The sequence below is a fragment of the Gossypium hirsutum genome, chromosome A02 (assembly GCF_007990345.1).
Source record: "Gossypium hirsutum isolate 1008001.06 chromosome A02, Gossypium_hirsutum_v2.1, whole genome shotgun sequence".
Classification (NCBI taxonomy): Eukaryota; Viridiplantae; Streptophyta; class Magnoliopsida; order Malvales; family Malvaceae; genus Gossypium; species Gossypium hirsutum.
The window spans coordinates 1,510,424-1,529,975 of NC_053425.1; the positions used below are offsets into that span (position 1 = coordinate 1,510,424).

Genomic DNA, 19,552 nt, shown 5'->3' on the forward strand with positions numbered 1-19,552 from the left:
ATGAGATTGATCTAGATTTATACCAAGTTACTAACTACATTATTTATGAATAGAAAAAGTAGGCTTTAATTACTCTTAGCAGATCATTAATTGTACAATTGTTTTTTCATATAAAGAAAGACTTGAGATTAAAGATAGTAATAATAATTGGAATTTAAACTCTTAATTTATTGAATTTTATCTTATAAAAATATATGTAAGAACTAAATGAAATAAATTATTATTTAAATTTATTATAATATATCTAGGACAGCTAATTTTGTATAACAACTACATTGTTTGGGAGTATCTTGAAAAGTTGACTTTCTCAACATTGAAGCTTGCATGTTTCATTTTCTAAAGAATTAATTATAAAATAATTATAAAATTAAAAAAATAGTGTTTTATTAAATATATGGGGACCAGAGTGGATTTTATCTAAATCGATCTCGACCCAACCTTGAAATTTTTAATAGAAAAACCATCACACTCCGCTTCAAAAACTGTCCAAAAAAGAACCCTTATATGATAGGAACGAATCAAAACTTGTCGAGTTCGAGATTTTCTTTTGCCAACTCTAATTTGTATAATGTAATATTTTATTTTATATCTTACTAATTTCTACGACATTAGCATGGACTAAGAGAGTGGAGAAATCAAATACAAGTGATTTTATTATACAAGCTAGAGCCACTCTTAATTGGGTCAAATTAAAAATAGATGGTGTTGTTTTGGATAACAACAATGACGCATCAATAGAAAGAGTTTTCGTCTACAAATTGGTTACATGGCTTCACAACGAGAATTAGGAAGGAGAGAATTTATAAAGTTGCAATTGATGACAGAGTTGAGACTAAATGACCAGATCCTAAAATGCAATTAAAGTGTGCGAGTTCAATATATCCCTTGAGACCATAATAAAGTTGCTACTTACGAATTTCACTAGTTTATAATTGTCATTGATTGGCAGTCCTTTGTATCGGAAAAAAAATTATATGTTATGTGACAATAATAAAATCTAAAACACCAAAAAAAAATTAAATTGGATTGAAGAAATCATTTTAGTGGAATTTTAGGAGAATGGCGACATGTCTGGTCATGTTGTAAGAAACTTGAAATTATTATACCTTGCACGAAAATGGAATTGAATACAATTATTTTTCACTTTTTTTTTCCATTTTAATTTTCAATTGTAATTAAAATCTCCAGCAAAAGCTGAACTGCCACTTGATTGAATTTCACATGCCATTACCTCATAATTGAGAAATCACATGGATTTTCAGCAAAAAGAAATATTAAAAAATAAATAATTTTAATAAAAATTAAAGTCATTGAGTTAGTAGTGGTGGTTATATATATACATATATGAACGTGCTTTTGTTTTTCATAAACGTGCATTGTTTAAAAAAATTATTTAATTATTATACTTAGTCAAAAATTTTGATAAATAAATAACATTACAACTTGCCAAGGAATAATCTATGTTTTTTAAAGTAATTACCACATAATTTTTTGTGGGAAAAGATTATATTAGACAGTAACTTCACGTTGTTTATATATTTTTTTAATAATTTGATGCTATATCAGTATTTTCATTCTAAAAAAATTAAATCCAAATGAAAATCCTGAAACTTAAGATAAAATTGTTGATGTGGTATTAAACTATTAGAAAGCGATAATATCACTGTTTCATACAATCTTCGATATAATTATGATATTAATACAAGAATTACTAAGTATAATTGATGTTAGTCAAGAATTTTGTAGTATTAGTCACATGTTGAAAAATGACAAATTATTAAAATATATTTTATATAAATCAATCAATGTTTCTTTAATTTGATTAATGTCAGAATCGATTAAATTATTGATTTTCAATCGGATTATTTTCTTCGTGAGTTAATAGCCATCTTTTTAAGATGAATAGTTGGATGAAAATGAACGTATAGAAAGGGAAAGAATGTAGCACGAAATTTTTTTCTACTATCAGCCAAATTGATAGCAAAAATAAATAAATGAAAGCAGAAGAGGAAGCAGCCTCTTCTTTTGTTTTATTTATATAAATTTTCTAAGTTGTTGGAAAGAAATTTGAATTATTTTTGTCCCTAACTGCTCCTGAAAAGATGCTTGAAAAATGGGGGATTAATTTTACAGATATTTATTTACTAAAAATATTTATAAAATTATGTTATGTTTTGGATCGAATTTGGGGTTTAGATTAATTAAATTAAAAATTAATTGAATTTGTCTCTTGTGAACAGCACTACATCAATGACTATTTCTATTATATATAGTCCCACCATTGCATGCAAGCTTTAACTCAAAACACACCACCATAATCGAAAAATAAAGTTGCCTCTCCCTTTCCATTTTTCTCTTTCGAGTAAGGGAACTTTGAGAAAAATCTAGGCGCATTGGCTGCCGGTGGTGTTCCTTGGTAGTCATCCATGATGGTTCCGCGGGGTAACCCGGCGAGGGGCCGGTTTTGGCCCCAAATGTTAATGGCTATGGCTGTTGCTGTAGTTGTTCTTGCGAGCAATGTAGGTTCAGTGTCTGCTGATGCATATATTTATGCATCACCTCCTCCGCCTTATGAGTATAAGTCACCACCACCGCCTTCTCCTTCTCCACCACCGCCTTATGTGTATAAATCTCCACCACCACCTTCACCTTCTCCTCCACCTCCGTATGTGTACAAGTCTCCACCACCACCACCTAAACATGAGGAGAAGCCTTATGAATACAAGTCTCCACCACCACCACCAAAGGAGAAGCCTTATGAGTACAAGTCTCCACCCCCACCATCACCTTCTCCTCCACCTCCTTATGAGTACAAATCTCCACCACCTCCATCACCTTCTCCACCACCTCCTTACGTGTACAAGTCTCCACCACCTCCACCAAAGCATGAGGAGAAGCCTTACGAATACAAGTCTCCACCACCACCACCGAAGGAGAAGCCTTATGAGTACAAGTCTCCACCACCACCACCGAAGGAGAAGCCTTATGAATACAAGTCTCCACCACCTCCATCGCCTTCTCCTCCACCTCCTTATGAGTATAAATCTCCACCACCTCCATCACCATCACCACCACCTCCATACTACTACAAGTCCCCACCACCACCACCAAAGCATGAAGAACAACCACCATACTACTACAAGTCACCTCCTCCTCCATCTCCATCACCACCTCCTCCTTACTACTACAAGTCCCCACCACCTCCGTCTCCATCACCACCTCCTCCATACTACTACAAATCTCCACCACCACCACCAAAGCATGAAGAACAACCCCCATACTACTACAAGTCTCCACCACCTCCATCACCCTCACCACCACCACCTTACTACTATAAATCTCCACCACCACCTTCACCATCTCCACCACCTCCTTACTACTACAAGTCCCCACCACCACCACCAAAGCATGAAGAACAACCCCCATACTACTACAAGTCTCCACCACCTCCATCACCCTCACCACCACCACCTTACTACTACAAGTCTCCACCACCACCTTCACCATCTCCTCCACCACCTTACTACTACAAATCTCCACCACCACCCCCACATTACGTCTCACCACCATACTACTACAAATCTCCACCACCACCAATGAAGTCTCCTCCCTACTACTACCATTCTCCTCCACCACCAACTCCTTACTACCCCCACCCCCACCCTCACCCCCACCCCCACCCCCACCCCCACCCACACCCGCTCATAGTCAGGGTGGTCGGAAAAGTTTACTGCTACAGATGCTATGACTCAAGCTACCCAGAGAAATCACACGGCAAGAAACATCTCGAAGGTAAATTAATTCATACATTAATGCATTTATTAATTTATTTATTTTCAATTTCGTATGTTTTATTTATTTCATAGTTTCAAATTTTTGTGGAACTTTGTCATGTGATTTAGAGGTTAAAATAAGATGTTTATGAATATTTTAATTCAAATAGACGTAAACATAATAATTAAAGGAATCTGAAGTTATTCTTCTGGAAATTTTAAAAAAAATTAAAAAATAGATTATAAAAATAAACAAAGTCTGTTTTTGTTTCTTATATGTTTGAAAATAAATTATGACTGTATTCTCTGTCTATGTAAGATTTTATATAATTTAATATTCAATTCATAATAATTTAATGATAAAAACTATTGTTATAAATTACTCTAAAATTATAGCTTTCCTTATTAAGGGCTGCACCATATATGGATGCACAAGTCAATATAAGTAGTGAACACATAAGTCATGTCTATGGAAAAATTGTTTTTTTTTTTATAATTATGATTAAATGAATTCTTGGGAAGACAGAATTAGTTATAAAATGGTTGATGTCTAAATAGAAAAAAGCATCTTTTGATTGACTTTTTAGCAAAAAAGAAATTAAATTTTCAATTATTGCACATGGAGCAGGTGCTACTGTGGAAGTGACTTGCAACGAGGGTGAAAAGGAAATCACTGTCTATGGAAAGACCAAAAACAATGGCAAATTTGCTGTCACTGTTGATGGGTTTGATTATGGCAAATATGGAGCCAAAGCATGCATTGCCAAGCTTCATGCCCCACCTAAGGGTTCATCATGCAACATACCCATGAGTGTACATGATGGCATCAAGGGTGCTGTGCTCAAGGTCAAGTCAGAGGACAAGTACGAGGTTGTGCTTAGAGCTAAGCCATTTGGTTATGGTTCAAAGAAACCTTACAAGAAGTGTGAAAAGTACACTCCTAAGCCTCCGACTCATCCGTACAAGCCACCACCGTACTATTATAAGTCTCCACCTCCACCGGCTCCCACTTATGTTTACAAGTCACCACCTCCACCATCACCAACTTATGTTTACAAGTCACCTCCACCTCCTGCGTACTACTACAAGTCTCCACCACCACCAAAGCATGTGGAACAGCCTCCATACTACTATAAGTCTCCACCTCCACCGGCTCCCACTTATGTTTACAAGTCACCTCCACCTCCTGTGTACTACTACAAGTCTCCACCACCACCAAAACATGTGGAACAACCTCCATACTACTATAAGTCTCCACCTCCACCGGCTCCCACTTATGTTTACAAGTCACCACCTCCACCATCGCCGACTTATGTTTACAAGTCACCTCCACCACCTGTGTACTACTACAAATCACCACCACCTCCCACTTATGTCTACAAGTCTCCACCACCACCAAAGCATGTAGAGCAGCCCCCGTACTACTACAAGTCTCCTCCACCACCATCACCATCTCCTCCTCCACCATACTATTACAAGTCCCCACCACCACCAGTTCACTCTCCACCACCACCATACTACTACAAGTCCCCACCACCACCAAAACATGAGGAGCAACCTCCATACTACTACAAATCTCCTCCTCCACCATCGCCATCTCCTCCACCACCATATTACTACAAATCCCCACCACCACCAAAACATGTAGAAGAGCCCCCATACTACTACAAATCTCCTCCACCACCATCACCATCTCCTCCTCCACCATACTACTACAAGTCCCCACCACCACCATCTCCATCACCACCCCCACCATACTATTACAAATCACCCCCACCACCATCGCCATCTCCTCATCCACCATACTACTACAAGTCCCCACCACCGCCGAAACATGTAGAGGAGCCCCCATACTACTACAAGTCTCCCCCACCACCATCGCCATCTCCTCCTCCACCATACTATTACAAATCTCCTCCACCACCATCACCATCTCCTCCACCACTATACTACTACAAGTCCCCACCACCACCGAAACATGTAGAGGAGCCCCCATACATCTACAAATCTCCTCCACCACCATCGCCATCTCCTCCACCACCATACTATTACAAGTCCCCACCACCACCAGTTCATTCTCCACCACCACCATACTACTACAAGTCTCCACCACCACCAGTCCACTCTCCACCCCCACCATACTACTACAAGTCTCCACCACCACCTTCTCCCTCACCACCTCCACCATACTATTACAAGTCTCCACCACCACCAAAACACGTAGAGAAGCCCCCATACATCTACAAATCTCCTCCACCACCATCGCCATCTCCTCCACCACCATACTATTACAAGTCCCCACCACCACCAGTTCATTCCCCACCACCACCATACTACTACAAGTCTCCACCACCACCTTCTCCCTCACCACCTCCACCATACTATTACAAGTCCCCACCACCACCAAAACACGTAGAGGAGCCCCCATACATCTACAAATCTCCTCCACCACCATCGCCATCTCCTCCACCACCATACTATTACAAGTCCCCACCACCATACTACTACAAGTCTCCACCACCACCTTCTCCCTCACCACCTCCACCATACTATTACAAGTCCCCACCACCACCAGTCCACTCTCCACCCCCACCATACTACTACAAATCCCCACCACCACCAGTCCACTCTCCACCTCCACCATACTACTACAAATCCCCACCACCACCATCTCCTTCACCACCTCTACCATACTACTACAAATCACCCCCACCTCCAGTGAAAGCTCCAGCACCTACCTACCACTACAACTCCCCTCCTCCACCATCACCATCTCCTCCTCCCCCATACTACTACAAATCTCCCCCCCCACCAGTCCACTCTCCCCCACCACCATACTACTACAAATCTCCACCTCCTCCATCTCCATCACCACCTCCTCCATACTACTACCACTCACCTCCCCCACCAGTGAAATCACCTCCACCTCCGGTCTACATCTACGCTTCTCCTCCACCACCAACACCCTACTAGATCTAAAAAGATCGACCACACACCGTTCATGTAAGTAATATTTTATTAAATCAATAGTTAAGTATAAATTATCATATAACAGTTAATTTCATATTCTAACTCATTGGCCACATCAAAATTTCAGATTCTAGTTTCGCCAGCAAAATAAAGGAAGGCGCCAAGAAGGAAGGGAGATTTGGACATCAAAACAGTTCCTTTTCAAGTCCATGGAATAAGGGTCTAAGCATTACAGTGGAGAGATACAATTTTGATAATTCAGGCCTACATGTAACTTCCACTTCTTTGGTTGCCATGTTACACATGCTCTTTATTTATTTTAGTGGCATAAGAAGGAAGTGAGTGTTTTTTCTATTTTAATTATTGGTTTTTCACTTTAATTTATTCGTGTATAGAAATGTGGCCTTCCGTATGATTGATGAAGCTTTTTCTATTTATTGTGGGCATGCATTTGCTATTTGGTGGATAATTTGGTGTACTATGTGCACTATTAGCAATAAAAGAATCTATTTGTTTCAATGTCAATGCTATGCAACAACACCTTTTTTCCTAACCATTTCGACCAATTCCAGTTGTATAACGAAAATTTTTAATAAAAAATTTATCAACCCTTAATTAAATAATTGTTTTTTCAAGCAAATTAAGAGAAAATTGGGACATTTTTTTTGGTAAATAAAATAGTAAAGCTTTAAGCTAGGATTATAGTAGAATTAATAGCCATCAAACAATAGATATATAACGTAATGGGTATCATCATTTAATAAACCCTTCATATTTTTTAATAATTTCTGATAAAAAATAAGTGATCCATTTCGTCTCAAACCTCTTTCACTATACGATTTGCCATCCTATTACTTTCTCTCAATATCTGCCAAAATTTTTCCACATAAAAAAAACAAATCAATATTTTTCCTATTGAATTTTCAATCATTGCTAAATATTTTGTTTTTAAATGGTAATTATTCCAAGATTTGAAAGATGTTACAAAAAGCAATTAATTGATTAATTAATTAATAATGCATCCCTTTTCAGTTTTAACTTCTTATATAGGGTTAGGGATGGTGTGTTGGATATGATTTCCATTATAATAATTGTTCACCTATAGGCTATAATAATATTTGAGGCATATACTAGTTTTTTAACCCCTAGATTTGAAAAATTATTATACAACATAACAACTTATAAACATAATTAAAATACAACACAAGTAAAATTTAGTATGTTAGTTTAATGATTAATGTGTTCATCGTCTTTAATGTGACCTGAGTTTGAATCATGTTAATTGTGTTATTGTTAAAATTTTAATCTCCTACTATAAATTACAAAAAAAATACAATAGAAATATAATATAAAATATATTTAAATATAATTATAATACGAAAAATATATGAATACAACTAAATAAGTACATAATGCATTATGTAACTAGCATTAAATAATGCACCAGAAGTAAGTTTTGTTGGAAGGGGGTTGGTGCAATGCACCTTCTAAAAGATTCTTCTATTTATTTATTTATTTATTTGGGTATAATTTTGAATAGTATTTGGATCAAAAGTAAAAAGCTGGATCTCATTTAAATAAAATTTTGAGTTTGAATTTTGTAATTGTATAAGAGTTTGATCCAACCAAGATACTTTAGATGGCAATTTTATGTTTTAGTCTCTTTAAAAGATATAAATTAATATGTTAATACATGATAAAATTATATTTTGACCTTCAAAATAAAAAAAATTGATTTAATCTTCTTAAAAATTATAAATTTATAAAGCTATTATAATGATAAAACTCTCATAAAATTTAAGATTCAATTTTGATTCATAAAAAAAAACTTTTGGCTTCGCATTTGTATTCAACTCGACTCCAAACTTAGTTGGAGCCCAATGTGATTATAGGATTAAGAGTGACAATGAGATACTGATGCTCGCAATTTATTCATGTTTGATTTGAAAAAAGAAAAAAAAACAAAACATGAATTTTCATTTGGTAATTATCAAGTCAAGGATCGAACTATTGATCGAGCTAAATTTGAACACCATAATACATTATTTGAACAGCTTGCTAGCCTAATTGGACTTTTCGTTTTAATATCTTTTTACTATTTTGAAATTACATTGGTACCCTTATTATATGAAAAAAGTTTAAGTACAAACGAGTTTAATCGAGTTTAAATTTGAATTTAAATATGAAAATTGATCAATAAACTAAACCAAACTCGAGCTTAAATAAACTAATTAAGTCACGATCAAACTTGAGCTTAAAAAAGCTTAAACTAAATACCAAACCTTAAATTTCAAAATTGAGTTCCAACTTACTACTATTAGGCTGTGGGTCGGATTGATTACAGCCTTACATATGACACCAAGTCTAAAAATTTTTAAAAGAATTAAACTAATTAAATATAAGTGAACTGGCAAAAGTGAAGCAGGTAAAAACAGCTAGATGCCAATTCATTTGTCATAATCATCATCACCATGGGTTGTCAATAATTTGTCGTGGAAGAATTAAGAAAATTGACAAGTCAAAAAAGTTGAGAGATAAAAAAGAAATTTAATTAAAGTGGCAGCCCCTCCCCCACATGAAAAAATATTCCTTTTCCCCCCTTTTTTGCCAGCATCTTTCTACATTTATAATTCAATCATACCATAGTTCCATTTTCATTTATTTATGTTTAATTGTTAAGTTAAATAAACCACTATAACAGAGGGAAAACGAACCTTATAATCATGTATTCAATCAACAATTCATGCATAACTCAACTCAGTTAATGTCGATAGTGTTGTTAATATAAGAGGATATAGATTCGAATGTGCTAAAGCACATTTATCCTCCTATTTAAGGGTTTAGAAGAGATTATGGGTATTTCTTCTTCTTTTTTGTTGAATAAACTCATTATAGGTTCTAATCTTATCTTGATTTTTTTTGACACGATGCCTAGAACTATCTATAGTCCCTCCCCAACCCATAAATAGGAGGATAATATGCTTTAGCATACTCAAACCCACGTCTCCGACATTGACAACAATGCCCATGCCAATCGAACTAAGATTAAATTGGCGGACTATAAGTAACTCTAAACATTATATCAAAAAAACTACACACAATGAATTTATAAATTAAATAAATAAAAATAAAATCTTTTTATTTAAACTAGATTTATATATATGATCTTTAAGTGTTCAACTTGTTGTCCTTGGTGAATGACCTTGACACTCTATCTTTTTAAGTCTACAAAATTTTAATGTCATACGTGTTGTACATAATTCGAAGTAATTATTTTTTTAATTTATTATATAATATAATTTTGTTTAATGTAAATAATATGAAATAATGTAATTAAAATAGTAGTAAAAAATTTAAACCACAATAAAAGTTCAAGTAAAAATGAATAATAAATTGTCATTAAGTGCACTGAAATGTATTATTTTCTTATTTATAGATTGTGAAGGGTTAATTTAAATTAAGTGTTTGTCGGGCCATCTTTTCTATGTTTAGAAAGAAAACGTAAAGAAAAGAACTTTTAACCATTAAATATATTAATACAGATAATATTTTGGATCGATGTGATAGAAATATCGAATCAATTAAAATTTTCAATGCATAAATACTTCCCTCCCATATCTATATATATATGTAAAAGGAGTGTCCAACTTGTTTTTCTTAGAAAATGGCCCCTACCTTTGCCAAAATAGCCTCCTTTATAATTGTCCCTCATGGGGTTTCCAATTTTAAATTTTCAATTTTATAATAGGTATTAATCTTGACTCGGAACATTTTAACAAATATTTTTCTCAAAATTTAAATTTTAGTTGAATTACCTTTTTATAAAAAAAATTGACTAAACAATTAAATTTTTAATGGTATTGATGATAGCTCGTGCAACAGTCCATGTATATTTCATAAATTTTTAAAAAATATATATTTCAAAAAAGTTCCTAAACCTTTTAGAAAATGTATCTATATTAGCAATGAAGTACGCATAGACTGCCATGCGAGTTGTTTGTTAGTGTTGTTAGAATTTTAACAATTTATTCAAATTGTCCTTCAAAAAGAAAATCAAATTGACTAAAATTTGAATGGTGAAGGGTGAAGTAATTGAAAAAAAATAGAGTCAAAGTGACCAAATGAGTTCATTATTCTTAATTTATTTCCAAACTCAAACTCTTTATTTATTGTCAACTAAATTATAAGTTAAATACTAAACAATATTTATTTTCCACTTTGGTATTTAAAACTTTTGTTGACACTTTGGTACTTGAACTATCATTTCATCTTAGTTTATTTTAAAAAGTACCATCGTGGCTAACAATTTAAGTATTAAAGTGAACCGAAAAAAGTTTTCTTTTGATATATTGCCTATAACGACCTATAATCCCTTCTCATTGTTAAATAGGAGAATAAAGGCAATATCGGTACCAATAGAGCTAATACTCAATTGAGAGTAATTTTGATCATATTAGCTATTTTTGACGCGATACCTAGAACTATCTATAGCCCCTCTCCAACCTATAAATACAATGATAAAACAGTTTTGCGCACTTGAACCCACGTCCTCCTACATTGACAACAATACCTATGCCAATCGAATTAAGACTCAATCAGTTAGTTAAACCCTTTTCTTTTATAAGAATAAAAATCAAATAATATAGATATAACCAAAATTTTAAATACAAATTCTCACCCGTTATAATCATGATTAAATCAAGTTTAGTGCTTTTACCTTACTCTTTCTAGTTTGTCGTTCCGACCCAACCCTAAACAAAAGATAAAGATATCGAAATCGTGATGGGAGCATGAACACTTATACCCACCATAGTCTACCAGCACTACAACAAATTGTCTCCTAAAAGAACAAATCCTTTGATGGCATTCTAAAATCATGTAATTTGTCCATTATAATATATACTCATAATTACAACGTACAAGGAAATAATTAATATTGGATAAGAATTTTTGTAGGACATCCTTAAGTTTTTTTGTTTTGTTTTTTTGACTAAAAGTGGGATCATTTCAGCAGCCAGAACAGTACCATCTTTTATTTGAAATTTTCCGCATCCCACATATAAATCAATAATAAAGCCAAATGTTTTGGAAGAAATTTAAAATAAAGTAAAATTCAAACTTTCTTTTTAGCCAATAATCAAATAAAGTGGACATGCTTTTTGGATAGGCAATCATGAAATAGCCATGCTTTTTTTAAGAAAAAAATTAGACAAATTAATAAACAAAAGATAATGAATTGAGTTTTAGTTCGATTAACATGTGTATTGTTGTTAATATAGGAGAACATGGATTCAAGTGCGCTGAAGCATACTATCCTCTTATTTATAGGTTGGGAATGGGCTATGAATAATTCTAAGCATTACGTCAAAAAAAACAAATATGATCCGAACTTATAATGAGATTATTTATGATGTATTTGATAATAGCATAAAAAATTAAATACTAATATAAAATCATATGTAATAATATTTTAATTAATAAACTGAAATACTAGCAAGAACTTGACTAATATAGTAAGAGTGAGAGTTTAGAAATTTTAATATCTCGAATTTGAGTATCACTATATATAAATAATATGTACAAATTATTTAGATGTGTCAACTTTATATTTTGATTTTGTTAATGTAAATTGAATTTGAATTCGGATTCGAATTTAATCAGGTAATGATTTACCATTTAGTGCACTATTGAGATTTCATGTTGTTTTCACTTGTCTCTTGTAATTGATTGGGATGTGATGAATGTGTTGTCTTAAAAAGCAATATAATTGTGTTCGTAATAATTTTAGCAGTCTCCACTTGCTAATGCCTCTTCCATTCGAGGTTGCCACTTGTAATTGATGGTTATGATAGTAATATTTTTCGAAATATTCTTGTTTCATATATATTTCGGATACGAGTATGAAATATAAATTTTGGTTTATTTGGAGATATCTGATAAAATTGATATTATAATATTTCAAATAAATTTAAAATATTTAGAAATATTCAAATGTAAATATGTTCTAACAATGTCATATAAGTGTATAGCGTCAACAGGTATTAATCGTAGAGCTAAGTTTAAAGTGTGGTGGTGAATGTTAGATTGATGATTGGAATGTCTGGCTTGCATGTTATATTAGCTTTTGTGATAATTGTATTGTTTAACTGGAACTATTGTTCTGTTGCTTTTAAACAGAATAATTTGACTTGAAGCAAAAAAAAAATGTATAGCTTTTAAGTCTTATTAAGAGTAAATGTTGAAATTCTATGTGAATCGATCATTTCGTTGTGCTCTTAGTAAAGTTAGAAGACAAAAGTCTAAAGATAAAAATGAGCATAGTTACCCAAGTCCAATATTGAGTTTGTTGAAAGGGTCCGACAACCTTAAGCCAAAATTCTTTAAACAAAACATATTTGCTTATCCGTATTCAATACTCATCTCAATAAAACAAAAAGCTGATGTGTGGAGGCATCTATAATTGTTTATATTCAACCTAATAAACTCTTAATTTTTCGAATATCTGTGAATAGAGTTATCAATTGGACTGGTGGTTAATTTTGAGTTAGTTCAATTGGGGTCAAACTAATTTAAGTTCTAAAATTTTGGGGTCATTTCAAGTTGGGTCGTTTCAAGTTTCGATTCTTTCAAATTCAAATCATTTTAGATTTAGGGTGATTTTAGATTAATTAAAATCGAGTTTGAGAGATTTCAAGTTCGGATAAGTGAATTCCAACAAATTAGATCGGACTTAAATTCAAGTTAATTGGGTTGGTTTTTCAAACTTGACCTAAATTGTCAAATCTATATTCGAGAACATATATATTCAAACTTGAGGCTGCAATATAATTCAAAGATATAAAGATATTAAGCATGCCCACATCATGCTCATAACCATATCCAGACCCTCACATTAGGGAGACATAACAACAACGAGTTGAGACTTACATTTTTCAAAACACACTACGAAATGCAGAATTGTAGATCATAAAAGAAGTTTAAGTTGAGATTTTGGACATACTTTCAATCACGTTATAATATTTAAAATAAAGAGAGCCAAAAACATAAAATAGCAAATTTGAAACTTGATTAACATTATCTTTTAAAGTTCTTTTATCCGAATTAATTGAATTAAACTCCGAGTAATCGATAGTGGTTAGTTGATTGATTTCAAAATCTAGAAAATTGCATGTTTCATTTTTGAAATTAATTTTTCTTTTGGAAAGCAAACAAAAGAAAAGAAAAAGAGACCTTATGAGCTTTGGCCTTTTCATAATTTTACGTAACCAAAATGGTGATTGATTTCACCTTTTTTTGCTTCTCATCTTTCTATGCTTTCTAAATTTTGATCAATCCCTATCATGAAAACAGACTACAAAGTCAAAAAATTCCCTATTTTGTTTTAGAAGGAAATTTTCCATAAATGAAATTGCTTAAATTTGTATTTTTAAAAAATAATTTAGATAGATCATTCGAAAATTTCAGTTCTACTTTGGTAAAAAGAACTCACGTACTCTTGGCAATACAACATAAATTAAGGCCTAAGTTGAAGCCTTTCTATATTATTTTTCTAAACTATGTTTAATAATTTAAATAGTCAATTTCATATCGGTATCGCTCGCATAAGTTAAAATATTTTATTCAGTAATAAACTAAAATAATAAAAGTTAGTATTTGATATACTGATAGTGTACTTTTATTATTTTACAAGCAGTCTTAAAAATTACCTCGTATCATTTTTTTAATATTTTATTATATTCCTATAAAACACTTGTCAACTCATTGACTCTCCTTTTAGGGTCTAAAAACTACTTTAAAATTTTATTCCTCTATAAATTTAAAAGAGTAATGGTCTTACGGGTGTGACATGGAAAAATGATTTTAAAAATTTATATTTTTCTTTAAATTAAGAAAAGCTTGGCCTTTTCATAATTTTACATAACCAAATTTGTGATTGATTTAAATTTTTTTTTCCTTTATCTTTCTTTACTTTGCTAGCATTACTTGCCTGCTTTTGAGTTTTGATCAATCCATACATACCACATAGTCAAACAATTTTCCTATTTTCTTTTAGAAATAACAAAAGGTGGTTAACTAAGTATTAATTCGATTAGCATTAGTATTATTATCGGTGCAAGAGAATGTGGGTTCGAGTGCACTAAAGCTTATTATCCTCTTAATTAAGAGTTAGAGAGGATTATGGATAGTTCTAGACATTATATTAAAAGGAGCTAATATGATAAGAACTTATAATCAGATTAATGTTAAAAAAATAATAATAATAGAAGGTGAATAACATTATCTAAAATTTGCATTTACTTGAGAAGAAAAAAAAACATTTGGGCCATAATTGGGAAATAAAGATATTCATAATAATGGGTCGAATATGTGGGATTTAGATGGGTCCAACTATGGTATCATCATACTTGATAGCCTAAGTTCAAGCCTCCTGTATATTATAATATATAGATACAAATATGGTTTCGTGTTAGGCAGGGGTGAAGCTAAAACAATATTTTAAAGGGGTAGAATGAAATTTTAATTTTTTATAGTCTATATCTTTATAATTTTTTAAGTATTAAAATAAATTTTGATAATTTTAAGGAGGCCAAAGTGTAATTTTACCTTTACTAATTTAAAATTTTAAAAAATTTTAGAGGCCTAAATGGTAATTTTTCATTTTAAGGGCCGGGGCCCATGCCAGCCCCCCTAGAACCGCCTCTGGTGTTAGGTTGATTATTTATCTATGTTAAATTATGGTGTAAAAATTTAAAGGTTAAAATATGTTCTAAATCCTTACACGCTTCATAGTTTAGTCCCTTTACTTTTTGAATTTAAAAGTTTTGTTAGAATTGTGTTCCTAAGAAAAATTGGTGTTAGGTTTTTTTATTGAAACAGTTAACATTATTAATTATTTTGATTAATTAATGACATTATAAAAGTAGAGTAATCAAATTATGTCAAAACTTAAAATAAAAAAAAATAAATCTCAAGTTTCAACATAGTATAGGGACTAAAATTGAAGTTTAACTATTATCCTATAACATTATAAAGAGAAACAAGACAAACTCAAAAGAAATTAGAAGCTCCATCGATTGAAACTACTGTTTAGCATTTAAATAATACAAATCCAAATTTTGTTATCCTCTTTTCACATCCCGATATTATAATGATAAAAGAAATACTAAAAATATATAAAGTAATCTATGTTTCGTAATTTTCAAATCAAGTCAAATTTAAATAAATATAAAAAATTAAATATTTGAAAAATTATTTGATATAGTGTTAATAGAGATAACACATGTTCAATAATTCATTCTTCATATTCTATAGGTTTATTAAGGGGTAAATATTGGTCACAAGTTAACAAGTAAGTATACTGACCATTAATAATATAATAAGCTTTATTTATTTTTATTATTCTCTAATTAACTGATAATAAGAAAGTGATAGGAAATAGACTTGTAACCGAACCTTCTACCTACTACTCTTTCGTCTGTAGCTTTTAACTTTTTCTCATTTAACTTAGTCCTTTAAAAAATGGTATATTTTAAAGCATAATTAGTCAAATACCCAACCTAGTCAAAATTATAAACTCTCCAAAAAAAGGATTAATTGCATAGACGCCCTGAGATTATGATCCAGATTTGATATTGTCTTCAAACTTCAAAACTTCTAATTGAGTTGTAATAGGTCCTTCCATTAGACTAATCGTTAGGTTGGAAGTTAAACGCAAACTAAAATTTGACGTGGAACATATTTAAAACACGTGGATCAAATTGTAAACATGTGTACATATTGTATTGACAGTTTTGGATTTGATGTTTTTTTTAAAAAATAATCTTCCTAAATTATATTGATATTAGAGGTGTTCAAATTTCGGTTAAAATCGAATTAACCGACTAAATCAATATAATTCAATTAGTCGGTCGGTTAACCAATCTAATTCGGTCAGAGATTGGTTAATGATTTTTTAAAAATTTAGTTATCGGTTAATTCGATTTAAAATCGGGTAATTAACTGTACTTAATAATTAATTATACAATTTATATGTAGTCTTAATTCGGTTAATTTGGTCAAATGAACAATATCAATTTATTTATTTATTTATATGTTTTATACTTGTTTTAACAAAAAAAAACAAAAATATATAAATTTCGGTTAACTCGGTTAACCGACCGATTAACCGAATTAATCAAAATATTTCGATTTGGTTAAATTTTTTTGAAAAAATTTTGGTTCGATTAACAAATTAAAAAGTTTGGTTAACACTAGTTCGGTTCGATTAACCATTCGGTTAATCGTTTTAACACCCCTAATTGATATTGCATTTATTTAACATGTTAGATCCAAGTTATTCACATGATAAGTACACATGTATTTACAGTTTAATTCATGTATTTTAGATACGCTACATGTAAGATACAAACTAATATTTAATGCTTAAATTAACAACAATTTATAAACGTTTAGTACAATTAATCTATCTAGAAATAATAAAAATAAAAGAACAAAATTAATTTTAAAAAATAAAATGAGTTTTCATTAATTTATTTGAAAAATCACAAACTTTCTTGATCTTTTCTATTTGCCCCTTGGATATTGAAATTTGAGAAGAAGCCAATACTTTATTTGAGCAACACATTAGTTAGTAATGACTAATGAGATAATAAGATGGTCAAATCTCCATTTAGATTTAAACTAGCTAGTAATGAGATTCTAGAGGAAAGGAGACTTTTAGTCCCTAAACAATGCTCTATTAATTCTTCTTTGACTACCTAAAATTCAACCATTTATTCTCAATAATGAGCATTCAAAGCACTGCTAGAGAAGACAAAACTATTAATTCCTTTTACAAATTTATAAATCGACTTATTTGTTTAAGTACGAAGGCTTGTTAAAAATATACGAGAATTTTGACAAAAGTATAATATTCGAAGAATGGATTTGAGCAAAAAAAAAAAGTTCATTTATAATATGAGTCGAGCTTAAACTTTAACAGTGAATGCATTTTATACTTTTGTAATTCATTTATTTATTTGTATAAATTATGTAAACTTATATCACATGAATTAAATATATAATAATACAATAATATGTAGACATTAAATAATTTGTTTAAATTTAAATTAAAAACAATATAGTTGAGTTCAAAATGAGTTTGGATTTATTATTTACAAATACAAAATAATTTACGCAAAAATTTAAACTTGTATTTCAGACTAAATTAATACTACATATAAACTCAACTCGAACTCGGTCTATGAACATTTCTAAACATCGATAATGATTTGCTAATCCAGATTTTATTTTACAATATCATGAATATCGAAGAATTTAAGGATTTAGAACAAATACTACCAATACTTGACCTTGGTATCTATGGTTAACATTAAAAAAATGGTTGAATGGTACATAAGTGGTGATAAAAGTTGAATTAAATGGTAGATAAAAAATTAATTAAATCATTAATAACACTTATTAGAAGGTTTTTACTGTTCGAATTACTTATGCAAGCTTAATAAATTTAATTTTATCATGCTAAATTTTAAATAAAATATATTTAATTTATACAAAATAAATTCATCGACATCTATTTCAAAAAAAAAAATTAAAAACAATCAATTTTGTTTATAAAAAAAATCAATGATGATATATATTCAATAATCCATAATTTCTAAAATTTTCAATGATTGTATATGAAATAATAATTATATACATTCAATTTTTTTTGTAAAATTCAAGCTGGTCCTTAAATTATCATCTTAAATCATTTCTTTCAATTATATTTTAATTGTTAAAAGATAATAAGATAGAATGCTGTATAGATAATAATTTTAATATAATTCAATTTCACTTGTACTAAAATAATTATTTACTCAAATAAATAATTTTTTATTTCATTTTAAAAAATTTCAATTATAATCATAGTAAGTATTTTTATTTATGTAATTATATTAAAATAAATAGAAGTAATTACTAATTTATTCAATGGTTAAATTTAATTAACTAAAAATTTAATTTTAGGTGGACTAATGATGATTGTAGGTGGAAAAAAAAGATTAAAGTAATAAAAAAAAATTAGCTGGTGGGAGGGTAAAGGCATATATTCCTCTAAAGCATCTGTCAACTATAAAGCTTTGCATTATGAGAATCTTTTTTTAAGCAATAAAATAAAATAGTAAAATATACTAAAATTAATTTTAAAAAAAGAAATAAAAAAGAAATACCCTTTAGTTTTTATTCTTGTGTAAGTTGAGCTGTCTCTTTTTTTATGTGAGTAAATTACAAAAATGGGGTCTATTAAGAATTTTTTATTAATTGATACATGAGGGAATTTTTTTTTTGGAAAGAAAATAGTAAAATTAAATAGAAAAACAAAGAGCTGAATTTTTTTATTTTGATTTATTTTAAGAAAATCAGATTCATACATTAATATGAAAATCTTAAAATTCTTAGATACAATATAAATAAATAAATTATTACATGTATTTGCCCAAATTCAGACATCTCTAAGTTCATAAAAAAATAAAAATATTATTTTTAAAATTAAAATAATAAATTATATTAATCGCTATTAATTCGATCAAAATCGAATTGATGTGAATTGTAAGTTATATTAATCAGATTGGTATGTGTATTGTTATCAATGTAGTAGGATATGGGTTTGAGTGTGCTGAAACGTATTATCTTCCTATTTATGAGTTAGGGAGGAGTTATTGGTAGTTTTAGATATCATCAGAACCTATAATAAAATTATTAAAAAGAAATAAACGAATATATAAATACTATTTATATATCCGTTTAATACATAAGGTCCAACTTGTTGA

The 19,552-nt window shown here is 30.6% G+C and overlaps 1 protein-coding gene across 2 annotated transcripts; it reads left to right on the forward strand.

Moving 5' to 3' along the window:
* The first annotated feature begins 2,286 nt into the window (after nt 1–2,286).
* On the forward strand, nt 2,287–7,262 carry LOC107927445 (extensin-2). 2 transcript variants are annotated; one of them, XM_041088157.1, is made up of 4 exons: nt 2,287–3,792; nt 4,402–6,163; nt 6,332–6,776; nt 6,871–7,262. In XM_041088157.1, the coding sequence occupies exons 1-3, from the start codon at nt 2,427–2,429 to the stop codon at nt 6,744–6,746; spliced, it is 3,543 nt and encodes a 1,180-aa protein (XP_040944091.1). In that variant the 5' UTR covers nt 2,287–2,426; the 3' UTR covers nt 6,747–6,776; nt 6,871–7,262. The 2 variants fall into 2 exon arrangements, with proteins under 2 accessions (XP_040944091.1, XP_040944090.1); XM_041088156.1 differs by having other exon boundaries at nt 2,288–3,792; nt 4,402–6,776.
* The last annotated feature ends 12,290 nt before the right edge of the window (nt 7,263–19,552 follow it).

Excerpts from the sequence above, each read along its gene's own strand:
- LOC107927445 (XM_041088156.1), top strand. The coding sequence starts at position 2,427 with ATGATGGTTCCGCGGGGTAACCCGGCGAGGGGCCGGTTTTGGCCCCAA. Across the intron at positions 3,793-4,401 it reads CGGCAAGAAACATCTCGAAG|GTGCTACTGTGGAAGTGACT; the intron begins GTAAATTAATTC and ends CACATGGAGCAG.